Below are 15,446 nucleotides of genomic sequence, written 5' to 3'. Positions count from 1 at the left end.
GCAGGAAACCGCAATGTTCCCAAATCAAATAAGAGTAGCACAATAAAAGTCTCATAAAATCCCAACGAGAAGAGACACGGTGACACACAAAAGCCAGCTGTTACTCAGTGATGTTTTGCCAAAAGCTGTCAATGTTTAATGTCAATGCTCATGACCTCAATATTTAATTGGATCCTAGGTAATGGCCACTTGCCAAAGGGGAAAAAAACTATTCAAACTATTCATTCACTTTTTGAAGTTTGTTATAAGTAATTTTAATCCTCGATTTCAACATTGACTTAACTGGCATGAGGCATACATTGTTGCCAATATTACTTGCGGTTTACTAGTCCAAGCGCCTTGATTTAGAACAGTGATCAAATAGTTGACCGGAACTATGTTTGATACAGGCTAGTACACCTGCCAGCATTCATAAAACAAGTGGTGATTGTTTTGAAAAATGATGCATAAGCAGGTTCAAAATAACTGCATAAAATAAAAGCTCATAGACATTCATTTTGAATCATTCCCTTTGCCCTGGTTATGCGCTGGAGACTCATTGCGCGTGCGTGGCCCCTGTGTAGCGCGCGCCGTTGTGCAGCAGCAGCAACAACAGCAGTAGTAGGTAGCAACAGTGTGTGAAGCGTGTGTGCCTCAGCCGAAGTCACAGCAGGTAGGTCCGGAGACAGAGAAGCGGCGAGTTTAAACCACACTTTTACTCGGTGTTTGTTGAATAAAAACAGCTTCATAGTGATTTATTTGTTTCCGCAACGTTTTTCCCACCACGCTGAACTTGTCTTGTTGCAGAGGAGAGGGAAGAAGCAGGACGAGTCTTGTAGGCTATCATGGAGTCGCCAACTTGTTGATGTTGCCACTTCATTTTTGTTGTTGTTGCTGTCATTCAGGGTAAGTTGTATTTATTTACAGTTTTTTGCCTCTTTTTCTCACTTTGAAATAAATATCTAGCTAAGGCATTTTAATCAAACAAATGAGAACTTCATATTCCCATTGGGGCTTAGCGTGGCTGTGTTGCTTATACCAGTCTTATCATATCTGCTCTAGCTAGCTCCTTTTTATAGTTTTGTGGTGACATCTGACCCCTTCCTACATCTTTTATTTAATTATAAGCCTACTACAGCCAGGTAATGTTTTGGGAACTTACACTGAACGGAATGAACCAGATACACTAAACAGTAGGACGATTAGGTACTGAAATAAATCAAATGTAAAGTTTCTGTTATGGTGGAGGAAGATTTGTCTTTTGTATTTCTGATCAGAGCCACCTTGCTGTAAATCAGATTCGTTGCATCCCTTCCCTGTTTTCTCTAAATCTGGGAAATTAAAGAAACAACCCAAGAAACTAATCTGATGCAGACTGCACAGTGGCTTGCCTCAGTATTATTATTTTTTTTTTTTACTGTGCACATACTATTCCAGGTGTAAGTAGTTGTGACAGCATCTATGTGAAACTTGCAGAACACACTGTATAGTGTCAGGTTTTGCAGAACCATCACAATGAAAATGAAGCCAAAAGATAATTGTAATTATTGAGGCCAAAGTCTCAAACCAAAACAAATGAGGCCATAAAATCATGCTGGGAAACTTCCACTCTTCCCATGAATTTGGTTTGCGGTTTTTTTTTTCAGCTTGAGAGAAAACATTACTTTTTGACATCACAGATGGAAAATTTTAATAATGTCTTGTTTGCAGAAGTGACTTGATAAATATGTTTTAGACTTTTTTTTATGTTACATTGAATTGGAGATGAAAAAATAGCCATCCCAGTTTCCAGAGGCAAAAGTGACGTCTTCAAATGTCGTGATTTGTTCGACCAGCAGTCTAAAACCTCTAAATGTGCAGTTTACTGTCACATCAGACCAACAAAAAAACAGCAAATCCTTATAATTGAGAAGTGGGAAATTGGTAAATTCTGTTGCATTATTGCTTGAAAAATTACATTTCCAATTTTCCTGTCGTTGGATATTTGTTTCAGTTCTGCGTGCACATGATTTGCGTCCCTTCAGTCGTTACATCATCTCTGCTGTTGATGACACCAGTGGAAAAAATACAGATGTAAGATTTTTGCAATGAACTCATAATAACACATTTTTATATGTCACACTGTTTTCTCAATACTTTCTTTAGCAGCAAGGGAATTGTACCCAATTCTAGTAAAAACAAGTTGTCACATCACAGACGTAATAACAAGGAATCATTTGGATGGGCTGTCTTGTGTGAAGACCTGGCACACTCGCCATGAAGCTTTGGCATGGTGATTGTGATTTTAGTAAAGATTCCTTTCTGCCAGGCAATGGTCAGGCTTCTGGAGGTATTTTGTCTGTCTGACTGGGAAGAGACTAATATAACACTGGTTAAAGCCCCTGACACACCAACGGCTAACCGTTGGCAGAAAAGACTGATCAGTTGGCTCCCCGAGGCACTTTTTGGACCTCGGGAACACACCGAAGCGACGCCGACTTGAGCGTATGTTCTGCGCGTGAGCGAGATGTAATAGGTCTCCATAACAGCAGGCGGCGGTAATCTGTATTGTCGCCCAAAAAATGAAAACCGGCAGCTGATTGGACGAACGCGTCACGTGGGTCTGGCTGCTCCCAGATTTTTCAACCGGGCATAATAGCGGCTTCGTTCAGAATACGATCTCATATTTTACTAAGATAGTTCCCCCGAAACGTGTTTCTGAAAACAATTTAAGCGAAATAGGCCATGCAGTTGCTGAATCTGTCTTCATTTCAGATCGATAAAGGTCAGTTTAAAAGATTTTCGTCCGATTTTGAGAGACTCTAGTCATGCTCATCCCGCTCGTTATTTCCGGGTTAGCACTCTGCCAATCAGATTGGTCATTGAGTCCGACTGCCCGCCCTCCGACCCAGCAAGTCAGCCCAAATGAAGGTCGACGGCTCCTCCGACGGACGACGGCCCGGAACACACCGAACCGACTCGAGTCACTGACCTCGCCAGACTGTCCGATGGCCGATTATCGGGTTGGTGTGTCAGGGCCATTAGAGACACACAGACAGAGATAAGGAGGTGATAGAGGGGTAGAGAGAGGGAAAACAGCCAAGGTTGTTTATAGGACAAAGTTAACTGCACAGTATTATCTCCCTAAGTATATAATCAAAAGCTCAGTCTTTTTATTATGGCAGCCATCCAATACATGCCAGTCAAATGTCTTCTTAAATTTGGCAATTTAATACGAATGAGCCAAGATAAAATCTGACTTCTCTGGTCTGAGTAGCATTTAGAATGACCAGAGCTTATGTTAAAAAAAAAGACACTGTATAATTCTCCAAGATTGTCAGAGATGCATTGGGGAATCAGTTAGTAGAGACATTTCTTTTCTTTTTGTCCTGTCTCCTGTACTTTATGCTTTACTGACTCTGCTTTTACCAGAGCTGCATTCACATACCCTCTGCACCACAAACCCATGACAACAGTCACCACAGGGCACCGGCTAACTACTACTTGCCACTCTGGTAAGCTTTTTGTCTCACCAGAGGTGTGCATCAAGCTGTTACAGCTTGCAGCAGCCTGTTTGGAAAAACATGTTTTTCTATCAACATTAAAAGGTACCAATAATGATTACCGTTCAAGAGCAAAAACAAGTGCCTGGGCAGCAACAGAAGTTGAAAATATGTTTGCATTATCAACATGACCTTATTATCAGCAGTGTAAAGGACAGAAATGAGAGAGATGAAATTGGACTGGACATTGTGTGTGTGTGTGTGTGTGTGTGTGTGTGTGTGTGTGTGTGTGTGTGTCAACGTGCTACATAAGTTTCTTACCAGTGCTGTTTGTCAGGCTATTGAACATCTCCTAAATCGTTCAGCGATTCAAATACGCTTGATGTTGTGCTTGTTGATGGCAAAACAGAAACAATTTACATGGTCAGCGCTTTGTTGGAGACATTTAGAGTAGGTTCTCCCACAACAGGTTAGCCTAAAGCAATTTCGTTAATTTAGATTAATTCAACTTTACTTGTACGTACAGTTGTACCATTGGCATGTACTACATAGGGGTTGTTTTTTAAGAAGCCACAGATACAATTAAAACTTCTGTAAGTCGGCTTACAAGTTGTACAGCTGTGGTTGATCTCATCCGCTCTTATCGCCCCATTATTCTGTCACAGTTTTTCATTAAAGTAATTGGGATGCTAGCTATCTATGCAGAAGGATGACATCCTTAATCTTAATCCTGCCTACTAAACTCTGATTGGTCGTTTGCTTCTCTGAACAAATCTGAGATGTGAATGGCGATTCAGAAATCTGGAACCAGGCTAACAAAATTATCTGTGTTGGCTGAAAATGATTTTGGCAGAATGGATATATTATTAGCTAGCTATTGAGCTGTTAGAGCAAAGCAAAGCTGAATGAAGTGCTAGAAGGAACCTAGAAGGTTGCAGTGCCAGATGCCCTACTATCCTGTCTCTGATTTTACATTGTTTCATCGGAGCTGCGTTCACTTCCCCCCTGTGTATGGCAACGCCTTGATATCACACAGAGGCCAGCTTAAACTGCTGTCTCAGTCTTTACACGCCTGATAAAATCCTCTGTCCAAATCCTTACAGCAACGAGCATCAACACGTTTTTGTCCACAAGTTATGACAAATTATTACCAGCGGAGCGCTGTGTATTGTCTTGTGTGTGTGATCCATTTCACTTTAGATGCTCCTGTCCATCTCCTTTTCACTGGACTAGAAGTAACTGGCTATTGGTGTGGGTCTGCCAGAAGGAGATCTTCTAAGAGATTCCTGCAAAAGCCCTTTTAGCCATGTAAATATTGTCCATATTTGTACCTAAAACTTCTTCTGTGGAAATCAATGGAAATGCGTAATGTTTCAGAGAATACCACAAAAGGGGAGGTTTAGTTGAAATGTTTGGGTTGCTTGCTTCCTATTTGAGAGACAGCCTGTGCTCTCTGAGGAGAGTTTGATAGTTGTTTATGAGGACCGTTGACTGATTGCAGTTGGGTCATATGCAACAAGCAATTGTTTTATTCTCGTGTGTGTGTGTGTGCGTGTGTGTGTGCGTGTGCGTGTGCGTGTGCGTGCGTTGAACACCAGCCTTCCTCATCACCCATGTGTCTATTTATGGTGCAGCTGATTGGTTTCAAATGTCTCCCGTGTACTGGCCACAGTGCCTGTCCTCACGATTGAACGACTTGTATTAGCCTGCAACATATTAGCCAAGATGATAGGTGTTTTTTTTTTCCTAATTAAGACAAACGCAGTTGTGTGTGTGTGTTTTTCCATTGCAGCTGCATCTGTCTTTGTTGATAAAATGTTATAATGTTTGTTGTTTATCTCAGTATAGAGGATATAGTATATGGTTGTGTGCTGACGTGTGCATGCATGTTTTGTACATGCGAGACCATGTCTCTGTCTTTGTCGTAATATGACACAAGTGTTGTCTTTTCCTGGTTTGACAAGCCTACATTACAGTGAAGTGATGTCATTTTCTGAACTTACCAGACTGTTCTAGCTGTTCTATTATTTGCCTTTACCTGCTTAGTCATTATATGCACGTTGATTATCTATCAAAAATCTCATTGTGTAAATATGTTGTGAAACCACCAATTGTCAACCCTACAATATCACCGCAATATTGATATTGAGGTATTTGGTCAAAAAAATGGTGATATTTTATTTTATCCATATTGCCGAGCTCTAATTGCCTTTATTTTTTGCCTTATATTGCTTAGATTCTGTACTACTTTTTAGCGCTGATATTTATTCTCTCTTATCTCATTTGCGCCTTATTTTATTCTTTGTAAATATGTGTAAAGTCCTTAATACAATGCACAATTTGAGGCTGACACAATAGAAATTTCTTTGTGCTTGCATAATGACAATAAAGTTATTCTTCTATGTTCAGCTGCTAGTTACTAGCTGTGTCCGTTGTTTAGTGCTGGGGATTTAGCATTTAAGGGATTAATCAGAGCTTGATGTTGAATGTTGAAATACTCTCGGTTGACTCATATTACCTTAACCAGGGTTCAAAAGTCCTGACGGTACCAAATCCACATGCTGAATAATCATTCAAACTTTATTTGTGGTGTTTGATTTACAACCCCTGTCGGGGTTATGTTTGATATGTTAATCTCCTGTATTTGTCCTGAGTTGCAGTCACATTCTTGCAATCGTGGTTTATAAATAATCTTGCGTCACCTTCAGCTCTTAGCTTTTGGCAGGCCTGAGGGCAGAGTATGCAGCAACCTGTCTCTCTTGTCAAAACATGTGTAAAAGAGAGGGAGAGAGAAATAGAGTGTAGACTGAGGCAGCGTCACTGTCGCTGACTGGTAACATTACTCTTGTGGGCAGGACTGTGGGTGTGTACTGCTAAATTACATGTCATTGGGTGGTTCTGTATAGCGTGCAGGGGAATTCGCTCAAATGGTAGAGCGCTCGCTTAGCATGCGAGAGGTAGCGCGCAACTACGATGCCTGCATTCTCCAATAAGCTTTTCGGCTGTGGACGAATACAGTACGATGCTTTTAAGGGTAAACAGATTTTTACAGATGCTCAGATGTATCAGGAAATGCAGCATGGAAGAGCGGTTTTACCTTTGACCACATTACTTGATGAATGGCTATATTTATTGCCATGCAGTGTAGGTGATCTTTAATCTGCTCATTGTAACATTTACAGAAGTACTGTACACCATGTTTGAGCATTTACAGCAATTTTCTTTCTCAGACAAGTGGCAATGGTTGCCCACTAGGAGAGCTCCACTTTATCCAAGAAACAGTTTAAGTTTATGGTAAAATATCAATTTATATATATATATATATATATATATATGAAATGGATTTATTCTAAACTGAGAATAAAAACTATTGCATTATAATCACATGATTTTCCTCTAAAGGTGGTATAACTGTAACAGCTTTAAAGCTTTCAGATGTCTTGTTACAGAATACATGTCTGTTTTCCCACAGTTTCAGAAAATCTACCAAAAACACTACAACTATGTGGGCAGAAAAAGCTGCACTGTTTTCATAGAGCAAAAGTAGATGACTCCTTCACACCCATAATGACCTAGTCAAATGAATTCCTGCAAAGGTCGGTGAGCAATGTTTTTAATTAGTATTTGCGGTTAGTGCCGCAATGGAGTAAACATGTGGCTTGAAATGACTTCATTTCACACTTCATTTTGATGTTCAGAGAATCTTGCCACGTAGGAAAGCTTTTTTGCACACCTCTTTTGTCGGGCAGGTGCGTAGGATATGATGAAAAGTAGCAGATCAAAAGCTTAGAGAAAGTCCCACACACTGACCATCACGCAAGCAATAATTTATTTAGAACAATACTACGTTTCAGTCTTAGACCTTCATCAGGTAAATCTTGCCAAAAAATAGTCTTAACCCGTACACTTGTAAACCTTTGTGTAATTTAAAATTATTTGCCTTGTTTTTAGAAGAGCAATATTTCTTTATACTTATACATCAATATAGTCTCTCCACCTAGTCCTGGGTCCTCCCAGAGGCCCCCTCCAAGCTGGACGTGCCTAGAACACCTCCTTAGGGAGGCGCCCACTTTAACTGGCTCCTTTCGACGCAAAGGAGCAGCGGCTCTACTCAGAGTTCCTCACGATGATCTCTAAGGCAGACGCTAGCCACCCTCCTCAGGAACCATTTTGGCCGCTTGTACCCTGGATCTCGTTCTTTCGGTCATGACCCAGCGTTCATGACCATGGGTCAGGGTAGGAACGAAAATTGACCGGTAGGTCGAGACGTTTGCCTTCTGGCTCAGCTCTCTTTTCGTCACAACGGTGCGATAAAGTGAACGTAGTACCACCCTCGCTGCGCCGATTCTCCGGCCAATCTCCCCCTCCATTGTCCCCTCACTCGCCCCACAAGACCCCAAGGTACTTGAACTCCTTCACTTGGAGTAAGAACTCATTCCCTACCTGGAGTAGGCACTCCATCGGTTTCCTGCTGAGAACTATGGCCCTTAGATTTAGAGTTGCTGATCCTCATTCCAGCCGCTTCACACTCGGCTGCGAACCGATCCAGTTGAAGGTCACGGACCTATGATGCCATCAAGACCACATAATCTGCAAAAAGCAGTGATGAGATCCCCACCACGACTATACTTTGATATCCTGTCCATTAATATCACAAATAGGATTGGTGACAAAGCGCAGCCCGGGTGGAGGCCAACCCTCACCTGGAACGAGTCCAACTTACTACCGAGAACCCGGACACATCTCTCGCTTTGGTTGTACAGGGATTGGATCGCCCTGAGAAGGGACCCCCTCACCCCATACTCCCTCAGCAACTCCCACAATATCTCCTGGGGGACCCGATCATACGCCTTCTCCATACGTGGATGGAGATCCTCCAGGATCCTTGCAAAAGTGAAGAGCTGGTCCGTTGTTCCACGACCAGGACGGAATTTGCATTGTTCCTCTTCAATCTGTGGTTTGACTATCGGCCGAACAATTACAAACTTAAAACCCATTAGGGATTAATCATAAAAGCCAGTGATCAAATATGGCTTATCAACTGCACTCATTCATATCAATCTAAACAAAGCAAAACATGTTTTGAACAGATAAGATATCTCAGGAAGAGGTTTACATTTCAGTTTGACTGTTTTCCCTTATTAATTTAAAAAGAAATTGACACTCAACAGTTCATTAATTCTTGTGAACAATATCTTCCTCCAGTGAGACAGTATATGATGATCTGCACCACAGTGGCAGTCTTAATGAGGGGCAGATATTCAATATGGGAATCAGAGCTGTGCGTGTTTCAGTTGGCAGATCTCATCTGTTATTCCTGCTTTGCTTTGTAGATCAATGATTTGCTTGCGAGGGCTTGTAGTATCCAGAATGAGTTAGTTTTCTTTCTTTTTTCCCCTCCTCTGTATTGTAGGAAACTTTACAGTGTAATACTACACAAAGGAGACCTGCCAGTGACCTGTTTAGTTTTTTAGTAAAGTAAATGACACGTTTGGTTTCATGTTGTTGCTCGCTCTTTGACACTTTAACTGCATATGCATTGCCAACATTATGAATTCCAACAACCACAAAGTGACAAACAGGAGGCGCCATCACCTTGGCTGCACATGTGAAAAGTTACAGTATGGATTGCAGTTTTAATATCAAAGTCAGAAAAGTCACAAAAAGTGTTCATTATATACATCTTATCCCTAGAGGTAAGACTGACTAAAGACATGCCTAAACATGAGCATGAGCGCTGGCCAAAAAAGGCACCTTCAGTCCAAACAAGAGCCCGCAAGTGCAGTGTTTTCAGAAATCTTAGTGATTTGAGTTAAGTCACTGGGCTTTAAGATAGCTGAGAAATTGGTCTCAAGGTCTTTCTTGAAACGGGCTAGTCGACAAATCAAAAAAAATCAGAATTACACTAGAAAAATGAGTCATCAGCAAAAACTGCGGTGCACTTTCCAAAATCTTTGTTACTCCTCTGTGCCTGCTCATTGGTTCAACGTAGTGAAATGTTTGTATTGTCTGCTGGCACTTTGCTCCCTCCTCCTCCTTCAAATTACTTTTCCAGGAATTATGAAATCATGCGTCACTGTTGCTCACAACAAACTGTTCACGCACCTACACAGAGGAGTTAACTTAAAACAAGTTCTTACAGACTCACACTTTTTTTTTTTTTTTTTTTTTGACACACAATTTTTTTTTAGCAGTTTAACACAACACTCCACATGTACGCTAACACACACATAGCTAGTTGCGAAATGCAGTGAGTCACAGTCTGACGAGGCTTTAAAGGAAGTGGCTTAAGACAATCACTTACTCGCCCACATGCTGCCATGAAGGTAATGGATATGATTGATGTTGGTGGTGGGAGCAGTAACTAAGATGTTGATTAATCTCTGAGTATAACAACCTGTTCCAGACAGTGTACGTTGTGAGTGGGAGACCACCAGACAGTCTGCAGTGGTTTTCATTTCAAAACCTGCAGCTTTCCGGCTTCCATAGTTATAAAGTGATACAAGGATTCAATTATTATAATCTAATGGGCTGGTTGGCTAGGCCATGATTTTGCAGTATAATCTAGTAATTTAGCACTACTAGTACTCCTACTAAATACATAGTGACCACCTTGTAACAACGAGCAAAGGTGTACGTAATTAACACTGCCGCAGAGGTATTCATTTCCAAATAGGCTTGGTCGCTTGATGGTTATAAAGTAACTTTAAAACGTAGATCTAATTAGGGGAGTTATTTTGCTGGCGGTAACATTAATGTTATAAATTAGTAAACTTACACAATTTGAGTGAGGATGTTCCTGTAGGATATCCGCTCGTGCTCATGGAGGGAAGTGAAGAAGAGTTCAGTTATAACGTTAATTTATCCAGCATGTTTCCGCCAGAAACATACACACGGTGAAATACACTTAGCGGAGGTATTCATTTCCAAATAGGCATTTTAGCCTGCTGCAGAAGACATACTCCCCCCAACCTTTACTGTGCGCTCACTCATTTTTATTCACAATTTATTAATGTGTCCAACCTTCACCAAATTCGACATGTGTGCAAGTCCTGATGATTATTTATCAAAAATCTCATTGTGTAAAAATTTTCTGAAAGCACCAATTGTCAACCCTATAATATTGCTTCGATATCGAGGTATTTGGTCAAAAATATCGTGATATTTGATTTTCTCCATATCGCCCAGCTCTTTTGGGTACCCAGCAATGCACCCGCCAAGTGTCAAGTACAGTGCATAAGATGAACGGTTCTCCAGATATTCCAATGACAGAAATCCGGAAGGCGAACATACACACTCACACACAGACAGATATTCCTTCCGTTAGACTTTCTGTAGTTAGATATAGGATATAGAATAACTTTAAGAGGCCTGGGGAGATTTAAAAAAAAAAATAAAAAATCTTTACAATGAGTACATTTACTACTTTAACTACATTTGATTGCTACTGCTTATGTACTTTCATTTCAGTAAAATAATAATTATAGGAAAAGTCCAGTGTTGACGGGGCTCAAGACGACTGCTTTCCTGTGATGTTGCAGATGTTGATGGCAAAATCAAACAAACAGTAATCTCTTGTGCCCTCTGGTGGAGACTTTCTCTCTCTGTCTGAACACCTGAATACAGTCATCACACAGGCACTGAAAAACTAAAAAAAAAATATTTTTAATGCATACACAAGCATGTAAAATACATAGATACACACATATACACATGCACACAGTGTGTCAATTTCATGCTAAATCTATTTTACCTATTTGTTTGCTTTATGATTTGATTTGACCGGAATTTAAAAGGCCAACCACGAACAGCATCTTGCTTCAGCTAAATGCCCTGTATATACATTACATGTGCTGCATTACTTCCTCCATTGTAACAATGTTTATCTGTATTGTCCATTTTTATATAAACATATAAAAATATAACTTAATGTCAATGTTATAATGTGTTATTTGTTTTAGGTAAAACTGGTGTAATGTGTGGTTTGTACAGTGTGTGCTTTAACATCCATACACATTTTATTTTGAGTGGGAATTTCTCCTGTTATGTAATTTTAATATTGCCAATAGACTGTGCAAAATCACATTTGTTTTTGTGCATATAAACACAATCACTCTTGGTTTTTTTTTTTTTGTCCGTTAAAATATTGACATTATTGTCAAAGTAAACAACCCCCTCATGACTCTCGCTGTGTCTCCTCCAGGATGCGAAGATGCCACATTCTGTCAACCTCTTCTCGACTGACACCCTCATCTCGAAAACCTTCCCTTTGGACTTCTTCTCTACCAACGTATGGCCTACGGAGCCATACGCAGCAAACGGCTTCATCGCCAGCGTCAGCAACGTCAGCAACACCAGCGGGTTAGAAGTCCTTCGCTGCACCTATAAGGAAGACTTTAAACGTATTTTACTCCCCGCTGTGTACACTTTTGTCTTCTTGCTCGGACTTCCTCTCAATGCTGCTGTCATACTAAAGATATGGAGGACTCGGCCCAATCTGTCCAAAAACAACATATATATGCTCAACTTGGCCATTGCCGACTTCCTATATGTGATGTCCCTTCCCTTGCTCATCTACAACTACGGCAGTCATGACTACTGGCCCTTTGGGGAGTTTGCCTGTAAATTGGTCAGGTTTCAGTTCTACAGGTGAGATATTTGACTGAATACTGGCTAATTGTCTCTGTGTATAACTGTGTGTTAAAAGCATTCCATCATTTTCTTTTTTTTAACTTTCCAGTTAAATAAGAACACTTTTAGTCTTTCTCACAACACAGTACAGAAGAAACCAGCCTAATAAGATTTGACTCAACAGTATTTCCTTTTTCCTGTTTTAGTAATCTGCATGGCAGCATCCTCTTCCTCACCTGCATCAGTGTGCAGCGCTATGTGGGCATTTGCCATCCTATGGCGATGTGGCACAAGCAAGGTGGTCGCAGGTCGGCGTGGTATATCTGTGGAGGGGTGTGGCTGGTCGTCGTCGCCCTGTGCGCGCCAACGTTTCACTTTGCTGCGACAGGAATCCAGCGAAACAACACGGTGTGTTATGATTTAAGTACGCCAAAGAATTCAGTGGATTATTATCCTTACGGCATAGCGCTGACCTGCCTCGGCTTCTTGTTGCCTTTCATGGGGGTGATGGTGTGCTACTGTCGGATGGCCCAGATCCTCTGCCGCCCATTCTCCTACCAGGGTGTCTCCATGGCGACTGGGGAGAAACGGGACAAGGCGGTAAGGATGATTATTGTGGTGGCGGTGGTGTTCTGCATAAGCTTCCTGCCGTTTCACCTCACCAAGACCATGTACCTGGTGGTGCGTACTCTGCCTGACGCGCCCTGCGAGACCAGAAACTTGTTCTCAATCATCTATAAAAGCACCAGGCCGTTTGCCAGCATGAACAGCTTTCTGGACCCGATTCTGTTCTACTTCACCCAGCCACGCTACCGCCAGAGCACCAGAAGGTTTATGCGCAAAGTCACCACCCTCAGGGAAAAGGGCACCAGTGTGTGAGCCAACAATATTCCGCAACAGTGTTTTATTAAAGCCTTGTTGCTTCGCCACTGGTGGATCCTAGGAGGCTGCAAAGTGGTACATGGATTGGTTGCCGAGTTTCCTCGTGCATGTTCTAATGTTAAGTCCTTTATGCTTTTACCTCGTACTCACTGCAACAAAGAACCATACCTTCCGAAGAGGGTCTTAAAGAAATGTAGAGGTACTGGCATATCAAGAAGACTTCTGAAATGCAAAATGAAGGTTGTAATCTTGTCATATGAAAGGTAAACATAGACTGAGAAAACTAGGAGGAAAAATTCCCAATTGTTTTGGGGAATTCAGGCATTTGGGACACTTCTCATTGAGATTACAGAATACATCTTGTCTTTATTTCATTATTATTGTGACTGAGGAGTGCTGTACATGTACTATACTGTCAGCAGACAAGGGCATTCACATCCTGCATTGTCACTGTTATCTGTGAAATGTTTACTTTCAGTCTCCGCTGTGCACTGGGTAGTAAAGGAGAAACTGTTTTTTTGTAAATAATTTTGGTTTCACACTTTGTAACGTGACAAAATAATGAAGAGTTTCTTCTACTTTAGCAGGCCTCTGCAGTTTATATAGAAGTAAAGGTAAAAGATGTTGAGATATGTGTGATGTGGAGGTGAAAAGATCAATACATTTATTCTTTGGGATAAAATCAAATATGGCAAAAGCCATGTGAAATGCTCAAAGCGATTGTAAATGTTTATGACTGCATGTTGAAATTGCATTTGTATATGCACTATTACATAAATATTTCTGCTTGTCCCTAAAGGTTGTAAGATTTGTTGCATGTTTTCACCACTGGATGGTGTGTGCACCCCCCTGTTGTAACCCCACAGCACTGAAATGCTGGCTCTGTTCCTTAAATTCCACTGATTTTAACAAGTTATCCAATAAGATAAGATCTTAGCTACTACAATCAGAGATCAACTGATGCCAACAAAACCTAAATATCCAGCTCATACCACCTAAAATAGGCCATCAGTCTTTAGCTTTCTCCATGTGTTCTTTAAATTCTCGAGTGAACAAAGAAAATCCATTCAGATGTATGTGCTACTGTTAATACATTTAAGAGTCGTTATCATATGCATTAGATGCTTAGAGGACTTCAGGGCAGGGTCTATATTAAGGCTCAACCCTGTGGTTTCTGATCCAAGAAATCAATTCTGCTGATGGAAGTTAGGTGTTATCATAGAACAAATAATGAATTTTAGGAATTTATGAATATGAGCTCTACTTATAAAGAGTAATGTGAATTTTTTAGTACTTGGTACTGTTTACTCTAACTCTAACTGCATACAATAAAGTTTAAATGTGTACAGTCTACACAATTAAACTTCCTTCTACTATTTATTATGATATACCATGTAACTGAGCTTATGATTTGGTAGTCTATATCCACGACGTTCCACTTCCGGGATTGTTATGGTGCCGACAGAAATTCTGCCGGATGTCCCTCTTTTTTCAGCTGGATGTCCATCATCTTTCAGCTTTCTTTGTTTTGGAATTTTAAACTCCTGTTGATTTATGAGTATTATGCTCCCCAGATCTCTGCAGGGTAAATCCAGACAGCTAGCTAGACTATCTGAGTTTTCTGTTTCCCGACTAACACAACTTTTGAACGTACACGTTCCACCAAAACAAGTTCCTTGCCGAGGCTATTTTGCACAGGCACCGTGGCTCCGTCCGGTGCTTAGCGCCGCCCATGACGATTGTAACTGGTTTAAAGACATGCCAATAAACCAGAGCAAGTTTTTCTCCCATTGAACTCATGCTGGAGGTGTTAAGTTTAGCTGAACCTTCAAAGTAAACAAAGGTATTGTGGACACCCAAATATCTCAGCACAGACTAAATGTGTTATGTGTTTACTTTCTCTATGGCCTTGGCAGGGTGAGCAGCACTGTGTTATCATACAGCTGCTACGTCCCCCTTCTTCCATGGAAACAGAGTTGAATTACTCCTCTGCCTGGAAAGGTTATGTTGGACACTGACCTGAATGAGACTCGGGGATACCACGGCCTCAACTTACAAAGCATGAGTTTGTAAGCTTGAAATTCGACCACAACTAAAGTAATCTGTTATTCAGATTTTTTTTAAACATTTAATTTACCTTTGACTTACCTTTGAATTGCTCTGACGCCACTGTGAATGTAATGTTCATGCATTTTAAATGCAGGGAGCATTTTGACCACAATATGAGGTCATGTACTTAAAAATGTTTAAAAAAAAACGTTTTAATGTATTTGTGTGTGTACAGCATGCATCGTGAGTAAGGTAGTACTGTAATATACTGTATGTTGGGCTCCAGGCTTCAGCACAAAGTGAATTTGTTGTTTATGTGTCTGTTTGGTTGAATATTTGCAATGTCTAATATTTTTCCACATCTGTCTGAAGTGTGTGTGTGTGTGTGTGTGTGTGTGATCAGTTTAGAGAGATTAAGAAGTA

At 40.8% G+C, this 15,446-nt stretch overlaps 1 protein-coding gene across 4 annotated transcripts; it reads left to right on the top strand.

Annotated features, from left to right (window-relative positions):
• Positions 1-489: 489 nt before the first annotated feature.
• On the top strand, positions 490-13,621 carry LOC116048261 (P2Y purinoceptor 3). Of its 4 annotated transcripts, none has more exons than XM_031297248.2 (4): positions 490-652; positions 787-885; positions 11,665-12,110; positions 12,299-12,971. In XM_031297248.2, exons 3-4 carry the CDS (start codon positions 11,674-11,676, stop codon positions 12,969-12,971), a joined length of 1,110 nt encoding a protein of 369 aa, XP_031153108.1. In that variant the 5' UTR covers positions 490-652; positions 787-885; positions 11,665-11,673. The 4 variants fall into 4 exon arrangements, with proteins under 4 accessions (XP_031153108.1, XP_031153107.1, XP_035857146.1 ...); XM_031297247.2 differs by having other exon boundaries at positions 591-675; XM_036001253.1 differs by lacking the exons at positions 490-652; positions 787-885 and adding an exon at positions 6,846-7,057.
• Positions 13,622-15,446: the final 1,825 nt, after the last annotated feature.

Source organism: Sander lucioperca, chromosome 5, assembly GCF_008315115.2.
Source record: "Sander lucioperca isolate FBNREF2018 chromosome 5, SLUC_FBN_1.2, whole genome shotgun sequence".
NCBI classification, from domain to species: Eukaryota; Metazoa; Chordata; class Actinopteri; order Perciformes; family Percidae; genus Sander; species Sander lucioperca.
Note: the sequence above shows the minus strand (reverse complement) of the source record. Positions and strands in the feature narration are given on the sequence as shown.

Coding starts and splice junctions, on each gene's coding strand:
- LOC116048261 (XM_036001254.1), top strand. CDS start 11,674: ATGCCACATTCTGTCAACCTCTTCTCGACTGACACCCTCATCTCGAAA. Junction 12,111..12,298: donor GTCAGGTTTCAGTTCTACAG/GTGAGATATTTG, acceptor TTCCTGTTTTAG/TAATCTGCATGGCAGCATCC.